At 32.6% G+C, this 19673-nt stretch overlaps 2 protein-coding genes across 3 annotated transcripts; both read left to right on the forward strand.

Moving 5' to 3' along the window:
• On the forward strand, positions 1331-11238 carry LOC109328820 (OTU domain-containing protein 6B-like). 2 transcript variants are annotated; one of them, XM_019562418.1, is made up of 3 exons: positions 1331-1428; positions 2287-2400; positions 10106-11238. In XM_019562418.1, exons 2-3 carry the CDS (start codon positions 2297-2299, stop codon positions 10971-10973), a joined length of 972 nt encoding a protein of 323 aa, XP_019417963.1. In that variant the 5' UTR covers positions 1331-1428; positions 2287-2296; the 3' UTR covers positions 10974-11238. The 2 variants fall into 2 exon arrangements, with proteins under 2 accessions (XP_019417963.1, XP_019417961.1); XM_019562416.1 differs by having other exon boundaries at positions 1352-1433.
• LOC109329506 (monothiol glutaredoxin-S1-like) lies at positions 14943-15407 on the forward strand. The gene has a single exon (XM_019563191.1). The coding sequence runs from the start codon at positions 15045-15047 to the stop codon at positions 15354-15356; it is 312 nt and encodes a 103-aa protein (XP_019418736.1). The 5' UTR covers positions 14943-15044; the 3' UTR covers positions 15357-15407.

Below are 19673 nucleotides of genomic sequence, written 5' to 3' on the forward strand. Positions count from 1 at the left end.
GAAAAAATTACAACAACAAAACGAATAATCCGAAAATGTATGAATTTGGATTCAATGAATTGAAATCAAGAAATACATAACTATATCACAATTACTACAAATTAGCATGGTATATGTAAATTTGTAAATTATATAATAATAAATAATCAAATTTAAAACTAAAAATCACATACCAAAATTATTAGGGATGACAATGAAAACTGAATTTGATACTCGTCCGAACCTAAGTACCTAACTCAAATTTAACAGAAAAAACTCAATGTGAATGAATTCGAATTTTACTTCGAATTTAATTTTCGGGTTTGATATAATTGATACCCCTTCCCCAAACTCTAATAATATAAGTAAAATTATAGAATTAGACATAAAAACATATATAATACCTTGTTATACATATAAATATATATTTCATATAAATTTCTATCGAATTCGGGTTACTCAAAACCTGATAGGTTCGAAAATTATAATATTTTGGTTCGTGTTTTAGATTTCAAATTCAAGGATCCCAACCTAAATCCGTCAAGTTGTTATTCATCATTTCTAAAATAGGTAGAGATTACAAGGATATAATTTACGTAAATGTGACAAATATTAAATATTTCTCATAAATTTAACTCACAATTGTATGGATATATGTATATGATATGGCCCACAATACGTTTTCCACACCCATAAAATAAGTGGCTAAATTGAATCACTGACACACTATAGTATTATCCCATTTTGGGGTACATTATTAGCCCATTTTTATTACAAACTAATCTCCATATATTATCCATTTAAAAATTTATACAAAAATCAATCTATCATTCATTATATATATATTTTTTTTGAAGAGTAATGATAATTAATTATGAAGTGTGAACAATACACTAACAATATATAAATTCTTTAGGTGTTGTGCATAGCTTTTTTTATTCTTCTCAAAATATTGAGTTTGTAGTTTAGACATTAAGTTTTAGTATATAATGCAATGTTAATATAAAGATCTATACACAATCAATATATAAAATGAATAATATATAATAAACTAGTAGTGTATAAATCTTTTACAAATTCAATCCATATATATTTTCCTCTTAGTTTTATAATGTACTAATTATATAAAATATCAAAAATAACTTGTTGAAAGAAAGTTTCTTAACCAAGAAGGCAACAGTTCCCATTAAATTACAATTAAATGTTCGATTCTTGAAAATGACATTTATTGAGAGAGATAATTACGAAGTCAAAAAGATTAATTCATTATCAGAAAATATGAGGGAATCTCTCAATATTACAAAAAAAATTCTTACTTTCATATTTGAAAAAAATAAAAGAAAACGAAAAACCTTCCCGAACCCTAAAACTATTAGAATCTGAATATCTTCGTAGGTACTTCTTCCACGTTGTTCTTCGCAGTCTCAGTCACCGTTTTGCTCCCTTTTTGTGAGGTTCAACTTCCTACTTTTTTGGTTAACTTGTATATATAGTTTAAATAATAATAGCCATTGTTCGACCATGTATTTATTGTTTTCGGTACATTTTTTTATGAGGATGTGAAATATCGATACTGTCTTTTCCTATTTCTTATTAGGTTATTTTGTTGTGTTTTAATTTTTTTTTGTATGTTTTGAAGTGTTAAAATAGTGTATGGCATCTTAGTTTGGTTGATTTTGGATTTAAATTTTTGTTTTTATGCTCTATATTTGATTTGAAGGTGAAGACATGTTTGATTTGAAGGCACTATTTATAGAGCTTGTTGACCAATTTATATTTGAGATGAATTCTTCTAACACAGTACATTTTTCATTACCCATCACTGTTACCCTAAAAAGTATCGAACTTGTATTTGGAAAGAAATGGCATCTTTCTGTCCGGAAATATGTTTCCGGAGGCTATTTTTAAACACTTTCCGAAGGGTGGTTGGAAATTAAAAATAATATGAGACAGTGTGAAAAGAATTCAAATATATTTGAAGGTTTTATCGAAAAACAGGCCTTTGGATATGCTTACAGATTAGGCCAGACTTAAATCGTGTATTTCATGCTAATAAGGATACGTGTTTAGTTTCCACCCCAAGGCAGACCTAGGGTCTGTTTGCGATTTGAGCACTGGAGTGGAATGAGGGGAAAATGAAGGTTTCAGAGTCATCTCACAAGTATATTTCATAGCTTCCAAGCCTTTCTCACCCATGCATTACCCTTTAAAAACCAACTCGCAGACAAATAAGATGGTCTCATTACATTCTTTGTAATTATGGTCGTTGATTTGTTTAATATATCTGTCATTGTTCTTTTAATTTAGGGTTGCTCCGATGGAGGATGCCCTAGAAATTGAGAAGGCACATGAAGAAGTGATTTCAGATGAAGCACCTGAAAAGAAGCAGGAAACTCGTGATGAAATCCTTTCTCGACACAGGTGAATCACTCTTTAAGGTTAACCACATTAAGTCTCTTAAGTTTTTAATGAATGTAATTAGTCTTGCACACATACTCATAGAGATGAGCTCAATCACTTTGAAATCTGGAGTATTTAGTCATTTCTTTAGTTTGTTTATTTTCTGCTGAACAAGGAGTTTTATGGTAGGTTCATAATTACTAATTAGACAGAACCACAATTTAATGAAATATATGACAACCACAATAAAAGAGTAGATATGAGTCATGATGTTGCTTCATAGATTAGTGGAGATGGGGGCCTAGATAACCATATATTGAAAGTGACCTTTGATTCCAATTGTCACCTTTTAAGGACTCTGATATAAATATAATATACTTTTCATCACAGCTTGTTTGATATTTTTTTGAGAAAAATGGTCTGTGACTTGCCAATAAGTCCATGTTGTAATTGATATGTCAGTGTTCCTCTCAACCATCTAGATGTCTAGGGTAGGTGGGAGAACTGTCCGGTCCTTAGTGATCTCATCTTGTTGCCAGTAGGAGAGTGGCTGAGAGGGGGCAAGGCACTCCCTCTTTTTAGAACCTTCTTCAGATTTTTTGTAGGTCCTAAATCCAAGAATACCAATACAACGGTTGATGTAACAATATTTAAGCTTTCTTTCCTGGGGGTGGACAAAGCACTCCCCTCATTAAAACTTTCCTCATCATTTTCTGGATCCTAAATACAAGATTACAACTATACTAATACAAAGGTGGGGCAATAATATTTAAGCGATGTTTCATGGGTTTTGGAGTCCAATGGTTCACTTTGGTACTTACTCTTTTGTCATACTGAACAAGTACTAAGGGATCTCTTATCTTGATGTCTCTCCTCTTTAACCTTTGTTGCACTTCAGACCACATATAGAACTTGCTGAAACTTCTTGATGCTTAAAAATAATTAATTATTTAAGAGCAATGGATATTTATTTATCAAGAGTCAATTTGCATTGTATTTCAGTCCATAACTAGTAGTTATTGTATCTCGTAATTAGAGGTCTAATGCTATGTTTGAATGGATGGGATAGAGTGGAAATGAAATGGTAGGGGATAAATCAAGGTTAATTCTTAGGGAGTTTTTTGGCAAAGATTTTAACTATAATGGAATGAAAAGGAAACTTCCCCTTTCCATTCCCCCAACAGCCCCAATATGGGATAAACTAATGGAATGGAAACATCCAAACAATGGGAAGGTGACTCCAATTCCATCCCATTCTTCCTTTTTCTTTCTGTTCTGTTCCATCATCCTCTAAACTCCTAAACATAGAATAAGTAATCAGAGGCAGCTAGAAACTCAGTCAAAAGTCATTAATGCCACTTCAGAGTCCAATTAGTATTTAGTTGCAGGTATATGTTGGGTATTTTTCTTGTTTTGGTTACATAGGAAATAAAACACAAGAAATAGATAGACTATCGAATATAAATGATGCTAACAACATCAAGCAGAAGGATTGTGGTAGGCAATCAAGCGAATGCTTGCAGATATCAGAATGTGTAGCTCCCAATTTAGTCAAGTGGTTTGCGCAGAAGTTTGCTTCACGTGAACCATTTTTAATGTGAGCCATCGATTGATTCTCAAGTAGATCTTAGATATCTGCAATAGACACAACATGGAGATGGAACTTCGTGAGTATGAGGAAGAGACTAACAATATCACTGATTCCAGGGAATCAGCTTCACAGATAATTGACCTCTAGCTCAATTCCTAAACGAGAAAAGGCCTTGTTTGATAGCCAGGAGTTCCCTAACAATATGTTTCCTTGGCTTTCATAACTATAGAAGCCAGAGATCCTGGTTCCAACCGCATCACACCTGGCCACTTGAATGGCTGAACCACTTCTTTAAGCTTGGCCTAGACAACTGCCATTGGCATTGAGTTTAACCAAATTTTTTGGAGGAGCCAACAACTAACATAACTGACATTGTTAATTCCATTCTTGGCTGAGTGAAAAAAGTGTTTAACTCCTCTTGTCATTGAAGGGATTCATCTGAGGAACAACATAGCTTTGGGTTTGCTACCAAAACCACTTATCCAGTCAAGAAGGTTCCCACTAAAAACAAAGGAGGACTAGCGTACCAAGTCTAGACCAAACATCCTTTGAGTGGGGGCAATCTCTTATATACAATGAAGGATGCTCTATAAATGCCAAGATACCTTGAGCATCCTTAGTAAAATATTAAACTTCAATGATATCTAAGGAATTTGTGGGGAGTCATTGTGGAATATATGCCAGATGAGGTGCTTAACTCCATCAGGAGTCTTTAGTTTCCATGGTCAGGACCAAGATTAGTTTTTAGGCCAACTAAGTAAGTTTTAAAAAAAAGAGTATCCTACTGCCATCCACTATTCACCTTATATATTGTCTTTCCAATACCAACACTTGTCTACAGAGCGATATAAGCAAGGATTGGTGTATGCATAATTGCATCTAGGGAGATCATTTGGCAAGATTACAACATATCCTTCACTTTCAGATGATTATCTGATAGCTGGACAAAATTAATTTGAGCATCCTAGAGCACAAGTTAGATAATTCAATGATTCTGATGGTATTACATTCTTATCCAAGGAGGTGGGTTCCTCCCACATATACTCTTTATCCTACCCACAGTAGTCAAAATTGCATGTCCAATCATGAGATCGCACCACCCTCACTGCTCCCTTCTCTGTTCAAAACGGAGGTTCTCCCTTCTCTTTTTCCACTGCTCCAAACACTTCTCCCTTAAAATATCCACTACTTGATAAGATTAGGCCTAAGCCTAGCATTAAAAATGTGTATAGAAGGGGAAATATGTAAGTCTAGTTAGAGATTTCCTCATTGTAACACATTTACTAAAGTATCCGTAAGCAGTTAGTTTGTTAGGCTTTCTATAATAGTTTGTTAGTTAGACTATAAATAAGGAACTAGTCTCTTGGAGGAAGGAGAGTCAATTGGGAAGTAAATTCTGATTGTGGAATCAGGGAAAAGGTCGTGGGACCTTTTGGGGAAAGGTTGTGGGACCTTTTGTACATCACAATTCTTATTCTTCTTTCATTCTTTCTAATAATATTCTTGTTCTTCATCCCAACCAAGGATCACATTGATTCTTGTTTAGGGTATTGTTTTCCATTAATTCCTTTCTTTCTTGATCTTATCATTGGTATCAGAGCACCGATTCGGTGCCCTGAGGGAGTGGAACTACCAGCCCCGCTATTACTCTATGTATGGTATCAACGCAAAGGATGCTAAGAGACGACGATAGCTGGACACAAGAACATGAGGAAATGCATCAAGAACGTGAGGAGATGCGTCAAGAATGCAAGGAGCTCCGTTTGCAAGAAGACATTGCTGACAACAGAGAGGATAATGAGGGAAAGTTGGAGGTGTTGGTTAAATGGCAGGATCTTCATAGCCATGATTGCACTTGGGAAATGACAGCTACTATACAAGACAATTTCCAGACTTTCCACTTGAGGACAAGTTAATTCTTTTAGGGGGGAGTATTGATAAGATTAGGCCTAAGCCTAGCATTAAAAATGTGTATAGAAGGGAAAATATGTAAGTCTAGTTAGAGATTTCCTCATTGTAACACATTTACTAAAGTATCCCTAAGCAGTTAGTTTATTAGGCTTTCTATAATAGTTTGTTAGTTAGGCTATAAATAAGGAGCTAGTCTCTTGGAGGAAGGAGAGTCAATTGGGAAGTAAATTCTGATTGTGGAATCAGGGAAAAGGTCGTGGGACCTTTTGTATATCGCAATTCTTATTCTTCTTTCATTCTTTCTAATAATATTCTTGTTCTTTATCCCAACCAAGAATCACATTGATTCTTGTTTAGGGTATTGTTTTCCATTAATTCCTTTCTTTCTTGATCTTATCACTACCCAAGTGCCCAGTCCCATTGCTCACAACTTGTAACTCAAAATACCCGCTGTTAATCAAGTGGTCCACTGGTTACTGAAATAGCTTATCCCTTATAAAAATTAAAATACCCACCAGCCTTTGATTACTATTTTAAGCAATTTGTGATTGAAGATGTCTGGAGAAGATAACTCAAAATCATTCCCAACTATTGGAAGCTTAGGTGCTGCTCCTGAGTTCCAAATACTGCTTCTAAAGTGCTGTCCATGAATACATGTGAAAATATAAGTGACATGACATGGAAGCATGAGATTACTGTCGGTGTAACCATACAAATCCAATGCAAATACCATCAAAAGGTTGTCATTGGAGGAACAAATAGGTTGAAGCATTACCTAGTTGGAACCAAGGAGGATGTTGAATCTTGTATTATTGTGAGCATAGTAGTCAAAATCGAGATTCTACTTGGGATCGGGAGGGGAGTAAAAGATCGTAAATGTAAGATTGTAACATATTTCATATTTCATATGATCCCACTTATTAATAGATAAGTATGCATAGAAATTCATATATATATATATATATATATATGTAATACTAGAGATAAATTAGAATCCAATCTCAAGATATAAGTTAACTCTAAATCTAAAAGTCTTAATGTATATAATTTTAATACAACAAATCGCTCACATTAAACTCTCTATAACCACCTTCCAATATCTTGCCCAAGTATTTCTCTAATTAAATCCTCCTCATCACCTCTCGACCATCCAAATTGTCTCTATCATCGTTGTTCTGCTCCACAATCCACTCGTCATTAGATGGGATGTCATCGATAGTTAGTTCCGCACACCCTTCCTATCTTGTTTCTTGGTTAATTTTGAGTTCGCCATAACAAAAAGAACATCATTCCTTGTTTGTTGTTTCAATTTATATCTTCTCTTTGTATGGACCTAAACAAATAATCAATACAAATAAAATTGCGCTTACATTTGTGTGAACCTAGCCAAATAATCAATACAAATAAAATTCAATTGAATTGAATTCTTACCGTTTCAAAAGCACTCTAATTACACTCACATCTAGAGGAGCTAAAAGTCAAGCTTAGTATATGAAGAACAAACATTTTTAGCTCTAGTGTGTCATCCAAAAAACTCTCACAAATCTGTTGGAGTCTTCTGGTTCATTTTGTCAAAGCGAAAGGCTGACCAAAAAAGCCTCGTTTGTGAGTAAAATGATCTACCTGAACAATAATCTTTGATTGATCTTGAATATCACTCACCACTCACCGTCCTTGCTATGGTATCAAACAATCAATTTCCTCCTCTTGTCAGTTTAACCGCAGATCATTGTTGTACATATCACTTTCTTCCATCCAACTTTGTTCTTCAGGCCTAACATTGGTCAACTTAATTTCTTCCATCCGGTATTTGACCCTAATTTCATTGTATGATGGAGGCTTGAACCCTAGGTAATATTTTGCAACCAACTCAAACATTTCATAGTATTCATCACTACTTGCCACATTAAATGGAATGACATTGTTGTAAAAACATCTTGCAATAGCTTGGTTTAGTTCCTCTTTGATTCCCTTCTTTAACATGTTGACGGTGGCTTGTGTGCTCTTTTCAACAACTGAACAAGTTTTCATTATCTTTCCTCTCTTCACTAACTTTGGTCTATTCTTTATGCTCTTAAAAGAATTAGATTTGTCGATCAAATTTTGTTGCAAACCAGCAATGAAAGACTAATTAGTGATGTTAATCAAAGACTAGTTGCTATTCCTCATCACTCATGAATATTAATTAAAGACTAATTGTTTGTTATTTTTGGTTTGCAACAAAATTTGATGCACAAATCTAATTCTTGTATGAGTGATGAGGAATAGCCCAAAGTGGGTGAAAAGAGGAAAGACAATGAAAACTTGTTTAATTCGTGAAAATAACACACAAGTCACCATTAACAACAAGTTTAAGAAGGGATTCAAAGAGGGAGTAAACCAAACTATTGGAAGGTGTTTTTAGAACAATGCCATTTCATTTAATGTGGTAATGAGTGATGAATACTATGAAATGTTTGAGTTGGTTGCAAAATATTGTCCAGGGTTCAAGCCTCTCACATACCATGGAATTAGGGTAAGAGATTAAGTTGACCAATGCTAAGCTTGAAGAACACAAGACTGAGTGGAAGAAAGTGGGGTGTACAATAACGACCGATGATTGGACAGACAAGAGGAGGAAATAGATTGTTTGATGCTATAGCAGAGATGATTCATGATATTCAAGGTCAATCCAAAATTGTTGTTCAGATGAATCATTTTACTAATAAACAAGGTTTTTTGGTAAGCATTTGGCTTTGACAACGATGAACCAGAAGAGTCCAATAGATTGGGGGGAATTTTTCGAGGATGAAACACCAGAGTAAAAAAGATTTGCTCTTTCTGTACTAAACTTGACTTGTAGCTCCTCTGGATGTGAGTGTAATTGGAGTGTATTCGAGATGGTAAGAATTAAATTGTATTGATTAATTTTCCAGGTCCACACAAATGTAAGCGATAATTACATTTGTATTGACTATTTGTTTAGGCCCACACAAAAAGAAGAAATAAATTGAAGCAACACATAATGAATGATGTTGTTTTTGTTAGACAAAGTCAAAATTGACCAAGCAAGCTAGGAAGGGTGTGAAACTAACTATGAATGACATCCTGTCTAATGATTAGTTGGTTGTGGAGCAGAACGATGATGATGGAGACGATTTGGATGACCCGAAAGGTGATGGGGAAGATTTGATTAGAGAAATACTTAGGGAAGATTGGTCATAATCCTTCTATAGATGATGTAGAGGAAACTCCGTTGAAGATGATTATAGAGTTTAATGTAAAAGATTTGTTGTATCAAATTTAGGTCCATTAAGAGTTTTAGATTTAGAGTTAACTTATGTTTTGAGATTGAATTTTGAAATTATGTTCTAAAGCAAATTTATGCTGAGGGTTTGGATTTATCTATAGTATTATATGTATATATATGAGTTTCTTTGTATATTTATCTATTGATAACTAGGATCGGGTTGTGATATGATCCTATGTTTACGATCTTTGACTCCGCTCCTGATTCCAAGTAGAATCTCGATTTTGACTTATCATAATCCTATCCACCTTCCTATATTATTTTGCATAATTTCTATTTTCATCCCATCCATTCCTGGGCTGCTTCACTTCTATTCATGTCATATTCCTTAACAAATGCATAAACTAATACAATTTATTATTCATTTTTCTTTTAGCTAAGGTTTTGATTTTTCCTTTACACAAGATGTCAGAAAACAAGGTGGTTTGGAGTTTTAATTAGGTTTTTCCTTTAGATTTTCATTTAGTTCCATTTACAATTTGAATCACTTTAGTACATTGCAGATCTCAAATTTGTTTTCTGTTTTTCTTCTAGTTTTAGTTCAAGAAACAGCACTTCATTCACCCAGGTGAGTGCTCGTCTCCACGCCCCTGCCCTAGCTCCATTGGCATTTGGGGATTTAAATAGTTTTTGCCATATTCAACTCGCAACGTCAGTGGAGTAAATAAATCACTGGTTTAAGAGTTGATTAAATTAAGAGGATACTTGGTGCACCAGCACATCCATATTCTTTTTCAACAAACTTTTTGACCCTACTGCAAGCTAGTTTGTTTTCCAACTAGTTGGTTGATTTGTATGTTCTTTTTATTCATTTGTAGTTATTTTCCATTCATATTATAAACTCTTGTCTTGACTGTTAAGGCTTGTGTTACATCTTAAGTATTTATGGTCCTCATGTGATGCATATTCTTCTGCAATGACTTGTGTATTTTCAGGAAAGAGATATCACAGCTGCAGAAAAAAGAAGTCGAAATGAAAAAGTTAGCAGCTAGAGGTAGCAAGGCTGAACAGAAAGCTAAGAAAAAACAAGTGGAGGAAGAGATTTCTCAACTTTCTGCCAGGCTTAAAGTGGAACATGCAAAAGAACTGGCTGCATTAGGCTATAGTGGTGGTAATGGAAACGAAAAGAACAATGTGGACACTTTGGTGAAGGCCATAGCTGGTGTATCTGTTACTAGTCAACCTGAGCATACGAAGTCAAGCAAAGCCAAACAAAGGCGAGACAAGAGAGCTCAACAAGAAGCCGAAAGGGAGCAGAGGATTCAAGCAGAGCAGAGTGACACTGTAAGCGATCGTATGATTGAAAATGAGAAACTGGAGAAGAAGTTAAAGCCTCTCGGTTTGACTGTTAATGAAATAAAGCCGGATGGACACTGCCTCTACAGAGCTGTTGAGGATCAACTGGCCGTCCTCTCTGGGAGTATATCGCCTTATACATATCAAGAACTTAGAGGAATGGTGGCTGCATATATGAGGAAGCATTCATCTGATTTCCTTCCATTTTTCCTGTCAGAGAATTTGATTGAAGCTGATTCTGATGAATCACCGGTTCAGAAATTCGAAAATTATTGTAAAGAAGTGGAGTCCACAGCAGTATGGGGAGGACAACTAGAGCTTGGTGCTTTGACTCACTGCCTGAAGAAGCATATTAAAATATTTTCTGGGTCCTTCCCAGATGTAGAGATGGGAAAGGAGTATAAATGTGAAGATGGTAATGGCTCATCTAATTTGAGTATCATGCTTTCTTATCATAAGCATGCTTTTGGGCTAGGTGAGCATTATAATTCTGTTGTCCCAACATGACCAAATGGGTTTTATCATAAGATATGTTTATCATGTTGACTTGTACCATTTTTCTTAACACCCAAGTATTTGGCTGAAGTTGAAACTCAGGTTATGATTTGGAAATGGCTAAAAGTGTACATTTCTTAACCATAATTGGTAGTTTATGGATAATTATGCTGATAATTGTATATCAAATGTTTCTCTTGTCATGTACTTGTTTTTGAATGTTAAGTCTTATCCATTGATATGAGATATGAATAACCCAGTGAACTTGGATTGGTACAAGCACCTTTGTTGGGCCGAATAATTCACTAAGGATTGAATGATTACTTGTCTTTGAGAAAACACTGCACAATTTATTTTGTAACTTTTATATTTTTATTGCATCTTCCCATACCTACACCAAACATCCCAATAAGGCGTGGGAGAAACATGTTTGTTTATGTTTTTTGCATTTATTCCTTGATCTTGATTCATATAAAGAAAGAAAAATCAACTTTGAAATTATACAGCTTGACGAGTTAAATACTAATGGGTGATGCTGATTTAATTCTTAAGATTATCTAGCTATATAGTTCTTAAACTGATTTGCTAAGATTGAAAAATGAGTCATTATAAGCTGCATCAATAATGATAAGGCTCAATTGTATAATGTAGAAACTTGTATTGTATATCACACCGTCCTTCTCCTTGTAGACATAATATGGTGATTCATTAGTAACCATGTGTTCCAAAGAGGTAGCTCAAATAATGATGTGGAAAATAAAGTTAGTCAAGAGAGTCAAAATTGTGATCCTACTCGTATGATCGCATGATCCTATGATCATTGACACCTAACCAGTGCTCGATCTAAGTCATGGATGCGTCTCCATGAGATCAAGTGGGAACGTCGTGCACGTGCATAAAACCAGTGGAATCGACGATCCCACCGATCCTAAATCTCTATCACTCAACTTCATTCACTCCCTATCTCACACCCTCTGTTTCACGTCCTCTCTCAACGCCCGTATGAGCAGCAACTCCAACAGTCACACAAGTAGACACGCGACCAACAATCATCGTTTCCAACTTTAGCTTCAATTTCAACATCATTATGGGTAGAGAAGAAGGGTGATCGGGTCATGTGCGACTCGATTGGTTGAAACCCTAAATTTTTATTTATAAGAAATGATTCTGATGAACTTTTAACCTAGTCTTTTAAGCCTAATTTTTTTTAGCTCCATAAACTTATTAAAATGTGAGCAATGACTGTAAAACACAAACCATTTTTCAGATGGAACTTGTAGAATTGTGATATCTTACTATCATGCATGACTTAAGAAATATTATAACATTGATTGAAATATATACCACTTCATAATTTATATAGTATTAACTCGTAATTTATATAAAAAAATTTATTTTTATGATTATCTTTCTATTATGACTTATGAATATATGCATATTTACTACGAAGTATGATGTTATGAGTCGTGTTACGATCTTATGTTTATGATATTTGATTCTCCTTCCAATCCTAAGTAGAATCTCGATTTTAACTACCATAGTTGAGAGCATTTAGATTCAAATTCTGGAAGTTGCATAATTTCTCCTTACCCCCCTCGAAAACTTTGCATAAAAAGTAGTAACTAGATTTAAAAGCTAAAGTTGATATCATATTTTATTATGATCAATGTAAATGATTATGCTTATAAAAGCTAGATTTAATCTGCACAGAATGGTGTCAAAGAAGGGGAATATTAGCTTTGCTTTGCATCAAGAAAAAGCTAAAGTTGAAGCATATAATCATAGTTGGAGCAACCAGAGAGAGATTATGTCTAGGTTCCTTAACTTGTAATACCTCCTTATGCTGAAAACCGGCCTCGTTTTCTCTAGTAGTGTCCTATTCAAGCCACAATTTTTACTACATATTCTTATTCTCTTTCTACCTTTGTCCCTTTCTTCACCACTACTATGATTCGTCTTGTCAAATCTTTACCTTATCTAGAGTTTCAAGTTTCAACTTGTTGAGGTGAGACAGGATTTGAATAGCTTCAACTTGTGGGAATAACTAAGTAATAAACCAAAAATATAATATATGTTAATAAAAAACCTTAGTCTAAGAACATAAAACTAGGATCTTCTTCAATACTAGAGAAGGAGTTTCTATTTTTTGTTTTCTTCTAAAGGTAAAAATATCATCTCCCAATATAAATAAGAATATAAATGTCAATACAATATGTCTTTTTTATTTTATTTTTTGGAGTATTTTCTTCTTGAGGAAAGAATACTGACTCATTAACGCACCATGCAGCTGTGCTGACGACAAAACATGCATAAACACACAACACACAGAAATTAACGTTTGGCCATGCACAAACACACAACATGCACACGAATCTCCACGTGGGAAGCCAGAATTTTATTCTAAGGGATGCCAACACTAATGATATTTTTTAATTCTAAGGGATACTAATTTTAACATAATGTAATATAAAGTATATACTTTAAATATATCATACATGTAAACATGAAGATAAACATGAGAGAAATAAATATTATTAACACTTTTAACTTTCAATAAATACACTATTAATATTGCATGATAAATTTAAAATTAGGATGCAGTAGAAAGGACGAAACTTAGTTACAGTCTTACAGTAGATTAGGTCTCATATCCTTACTGCCTCTCTGCTCCTTCCGACAACACCTAAACACACTTCTGCTAACACTTCTCAAATTGAAAAATTCACAGATGTGGTGCACCTTGACCGAAAAATTACGGTTTTTGTGCACCTTTTAAAAAAATTACAAAACTAGTGTAGTTTTATACAAATTGGCAATTCTCTCCTACCCCAAAATCGGCACGGGGGGAGTTTTATTAAACTATATATTTTTTTAAACTCCCCCCTAAATCGTCAATAGGAGGAGATTTACCTTTTTTATTTATTTTATTTTTTCTCTCCTAAATAGGCAACCGGGGAGTTTTTGATTTTTTGTTTAACTTGTGGGAGTTATATTATTAGTTTTAGGGTTTAATTTTTCAAACACAAATCCTAACAATACACAACATAATAAATTTTGTCAACCCTAACCCTAATAACAGAACACAATAATGAAAAACACACATAATATTTTAATTATTGATTCAATGATAAAATTCAAGTCTTGGTTATGAATCAAAAGTAGACTCAAAGGTGCAAACATGTATTGGTTTAAATTGTGCTCTAATTCCATCTTCTATTTGGATTGTTACCGTTAGAAATGTATTACTTTGTTGGATGGGGTTATTAACTCTTCTCTCTTGTTTTCTCGGGATTGTTTTCTATTACTAATTTTCTTGTACATTTATTTTTTCTATGTACTCTGTTACTGTTTTAATAAAATTGTCACTTATAAAAAAACATTTTTATATTGGATGAAGACACAAGGTGAAACAAGAATAAAATAAAATACGAGAAATAAAAAAATGTATATAGGGTATTAAATAAGATATATATATTCAAAACTTATGCTTAAATAAATTGATCTCATTGTCTCAGGGTGATAAACAAAGTTTTAAATCCAATCGGAACCTACAATTGAGGCCACAACATTATGGTTTTAGTTTTTGGAACCCCTATAACCATATCATAACCACAACTTAGGTTCTATCAACCACGCTTTTTCACAATAATTGTTCTAGGTATCATGGTTTTTGGAGTCTCTGCAACTTGACTATGATTGTAATTTAAAACTTGGTGATAAGATGAACATGTGGAATAAATAGATAGATCTGGGGGAAAAATATGCCTCATGCATGCACGACCATGAATTTTATTCTTGAACAAAGATTTGGATTCATTAGGTTGACCTTAACATCTACCCAACTTGTTATTTACAACACATGCAATGCAATAACAAAGGACAAAGTTATCTAGAATCCTCTAAAATTTTCTTTTAGGATCTTATTCTTTTTCAATTATAACACAACCACATTGAACCAGCTTATAAATAACCCTCCAAAGAAGCTTAGTTTCTACATATCCAAGCTAACACAAATCTTCATAATCTCTCTATTACATTGCATCACACTTAATTAAGTGTTCTACACGCTACTTTTATCTAACCATGGACATAATCACAAGCATGGTGGCTGAAAAGCCTGTGGTGATATTCAGCAAGAGCACATGTTGCTTGAGCCACTCCATAAAATCACTGATCAGAAACTTTGGTGCAAACACTACAATTTATGAGCTTGATGAAATCACAAATGGGAAACATATTGAGAGTTTATTGATTCAAATGATGGGGTGCCAACAAAGTGTACCAGCTGTGTTTATAGGGCAACAACTCATTGGTGGTTCTAAGAGAATCATGAGTTTGCATGTCAGGAATGAGTTAGTACCATTGCTGATTAATGCCAAAGCTATATGGATTTGAAATCTTAAGTCATTTCTACAATTAATAATAGTTCCATAATTGAGCAGAATAGGATGATTTTGCAGTGGTGGAGCTAATTTTATATAGTGGTTGCGGTTATAATTGCTATCTGATTATGATGATGCATATGAGATTATATTATAGAGCATAAACTTATTATACTTGTTCCTTATTCCCTATTTTTCTTCTATTGGATGCATAATATCGCTTATGTCTACTTTTATTTTTTCAAGCTATACATTGAAAGTGTAGTGCTTTAATACATCTTTAAATGACAAAATAGGCATCTCAATCCCTAATCTTAAGGCACAATTTAAAAAAAAATACAAATAAGAGTTATATATAATATTTATTTAGAGATGATAATGGGTATCCAGATCAACATGTATTCGTAGATAATACTTGCAATGAGTCATGTCTAAATATGTATTTTTAGATCTGCGGATAACTGAGACTCGAGATTTTAAGACTAAATATTGGGGGATCTAGGTTTAGGTATAATGAGATACCTAGACTTGTGAATATATGAACCCACTATTCTATTTTAGGGTTCCAACTTTAAAATTCTAATGTTTAAAATGGACATGGCTTAAGTTTTAGTTAAATGAGTTTGTGTATCTCTTAAAAAGAATAGCTCAATCCTAATTTGAATGGGAAAATTATACTTTTTAATCATGACTTTTTGATAAATATATATATATATATATATATATATATATATATATATATAACAAATTGGTTAGATCGGTGGATTGCACCAATCTAACCAATTAGATATTATATACTACCTCTCCCAATCTAATATCCATATCATGATCTACACTAATCTAATATCCATATCATATCCCCATAAGTATTTGGATGGGTTCCATGAAAAATGAACCGGACCAAGTGATCGTACTCAAGTGACCCTTTGATTTATGTTTGAGCCGTTTAAGAATTTGGAAAAAGGAGCCAGGGTTGTTTTTGCATGATGTATACACGTGGAAAATTCTGTTGCAGAAAGTTTAGGAATAATATCCAAATATATGAACACGTAATTGTTAGTGTTATGTAGCAATGAAAAATGTCTAGGTAAAAGTAAGATCTCGAATGGATGCAAAGCTAAGTCGATATTGTATTGAACTATTAGATTTTATAGTTTTTTCTTGAACAAAATAATATAGGAATCACTTTTTATTTTCTATTTCTATTTTTCTATTCAAATTTCAATTGAAATAATGACAATATTTGCTGACATGATGTAGATGACCTCCCTCTAATTATACACAATAAACAATAACAACAATCAAACATTTATCTTATTATATATAATCGATAATATGGATCAATCGATATCATAATGTTGTATACTCTGATTATACACAATAAGTCAAAAATCTAGTTCATTAATGTTATCAATGTCTAATGATGGTACTCTTAACTTTAACCCATGAGAAAAAGTGGAAAAAAGAGAGCATAGTTCATCTAAAGTGAGCTAGAATGTAAATTGAGAAAATGAGTGAGTATCAACCTTTGATTATTCAAAACATGTCAAGATTTCAATTCATTAAATGATCCAAGGATGAATATATGTCCACTTTCTTGCACTTAAACTCAACTTAGAAGAGTGTTTTTTTTGTTGTACACGCAAAATAAATTTGCTGCATATTTATAGGGAATATAGACATTTGATTATTCAAATCACATCAAGATTTTAACTAATTAAATGATCCAAGGATGAATATATATCCACCCTTGATTACACAAATTAAAATTTGAAGAGTTTTTTTTGTTCAAAAAACTTACAAATAGGCATCATAATTCATAAGTTTGCTGCCTTGCTCATTTTTTCAGTTCTCACTTTTAAGAGCAGAATGACATACGAAAAATTATTTTGAGCTACATTTAATAAACTTTTGTATAAAATTAAGAAAAATGCTTTGAAAGTTTCGTATAATATCATTCAACAAAAGATGCTCAATAAAGAGATATATATCGTTTTCACAATATTAATTATGGTAATGTCCTAAAATAAAAATTACATGAAGCAAACCATAAAATATTATCCACATCCACTACTTTGGAGTATTTAGTGCTTCTATCTATTAACCCTCTATTTATTTCCCAAAATAATTGATAAAAAGTACTGCTGATAAAATCATAACTTGAAAGGAAAACCCAACAATGTTTGTTATTATTGGAAATGAATTGTGATCACAAGTGAACTTGATATACAATTTTAAGATTTAAATTTTGGAGTGATCTTCGAAAGGGTGCCTATAACTGTTTGATCAATCTGTTTGAACTTTGAACCAAAAAAGTTAAATACAATTTTTATTTTTATTTTTCTAACATTTAAAATTAGGGCGTAAGAATCCCAAAACCTTAGGAGAGAAATATATTTTGTGGTGTAGTCTGACATAACTAATTAATCACTACTAAACAAAATTGTATATTAAAGTGATTCTAACATTTTATTTTCACCTTCAAAAGATAATATAGTTAATCCATTCAATTTATGGTCTAACTTAGCTGATTTCAATATGATCTATGAAACTGTGTTGATTTAGTAGGTAAGAATTCAGTAGATTCTTAGGTAGACCTAAGGGTTTGAACGATATTTGTTGGCATGAGCAGTTATATACCCTAAAATGAATTAGTTACTTATCCATAAGGTGATAATACCCTTATATAAACCAAAATATATGATTTAAGAAATTTTAATTTTGAAAAATTTCTTTCAATGGCATTACAATTACTGTCGGTAACATTTTATAACCAATACATGCATAAGATAACCAATATTTTGGCTGTAACATTTTTTAGTTTTTATAGGAAGTTGCCTCAATTGCCATCATCATGTCATGTCTATGTTCAAAATATTACACCTTCCTAGGATGGTGCAATATGTAAGTATATTTTTCAAATGGGTGTGCATATATAAATACAGCAGGAGTATTATATTTTAAGTTATTTAAAAATGTATATATTAATAGTGTAAAAATTTATATATCTTCATTATATTATCCATAATTCATATTTAATTATGAACGACTCTTCAAAAAAGTCATACACATGTAACAAAATACATAGATATTACATTTAAAATAGAGTAAATTACATTGATACTCCATGAGTCTTAGTGAAATTACACATACCACTCTCCATTTTTTGCACCCACAAAAAACCCCTGATTTTCATACATACATTATACTGACTACCCCTGTTTAATAAATAAGTATAATCTTTTAAACAAAAAAGGATAATAAGTGTAATTAAATTAAACAAAATATGATACATTATGAAGAGATGTCTAAATAGTATACCAAACAATATATTTTCATTATTTTTGGTTCAATATAAGATGCATAAATAATTCTAAGGACATATTTTGATCATTCTTATATTATACTCTAACGAACAAAAAATAATAAAAATGCATTGACTCAAATGTTATTTATTCTTGTTTACAAAATATATCATATTTTGTTTAACTTAATTACTTTTATTACTCTTTTTATTCAAAAAATCAGACTTATTTCTCAGGTAGTTAGTATAAGATATGCATAAAAACTAGAAGTTTTTGTAGATATAAATAATGGAGAGGTAATTTGTGTAATTTTACTAAAAGTTAGAAGTTTCAGTGTAATTACACCTTAAATAATATGAAAACACCATAAGCCTATCCACATGTAACAAATACTTAACAAAAATAAATAAACACATGTAACAAATACTTAACAAATATAAATAAATAAATCATATGCTCTGTGCATAGGAGTACATAATACTTTCCAGTATCTTCCTTCCATATGTAGTACAAAACTTTAAAGTACAAAAGATGGAAAAAAAATTTGTTGATGCTAAATTGTAGCGTTTTCCATTCTCCATTCCTCCACGTCCATTATCAAGGGTTTGCCATCAAGATTCTAGAGTAACTAAAAAAAGCAAAAGCTATCATGCAGAACCTTTAATTCAGAATCTGCCCCCACAGTCTTCCAAACATAAAAATACTATTTTTTCTTATCTGTCAACTCAGCTTTTAGTACTTGAACTTCGTGTCAATTGGGAACACATCTACTGCCTCAGAATAGAAAATGTCCACTTGTGTCAATCTTGTTAAGACATGAAAACTTGATACTTGGTGCTGATTGGGTAAACTCCACTCTTTCACTGATCAGATTCCTGTAAACACAATTGGCGGAAAATTTACACATGTGGTGCACCTTGACCGAAAAATTACGGTTTTGGTGCACCTTTTAAAAAAATTACCAAACTAGTATAACTTTTTAGAAATCGGCAATGGGATTGCCGATTTCTGTAAAAAAATTTCTC

This window comes from Lupinus angustifolius, chromosome LG16 (assembly GCF_001865875.1).
Source record: "Lupinus angustifolius cultivar Tanjil chromosome LG16, LupAngTanjil_v1.0, whole genome shotgun sequence".
NCBI classification, from domain to species: Eukaryota; Viridiplantae; Streptophyta; class Magnoliopsida; order Fabales; family Fabaceae; genus Lupinus; species Lupinus angustifolius.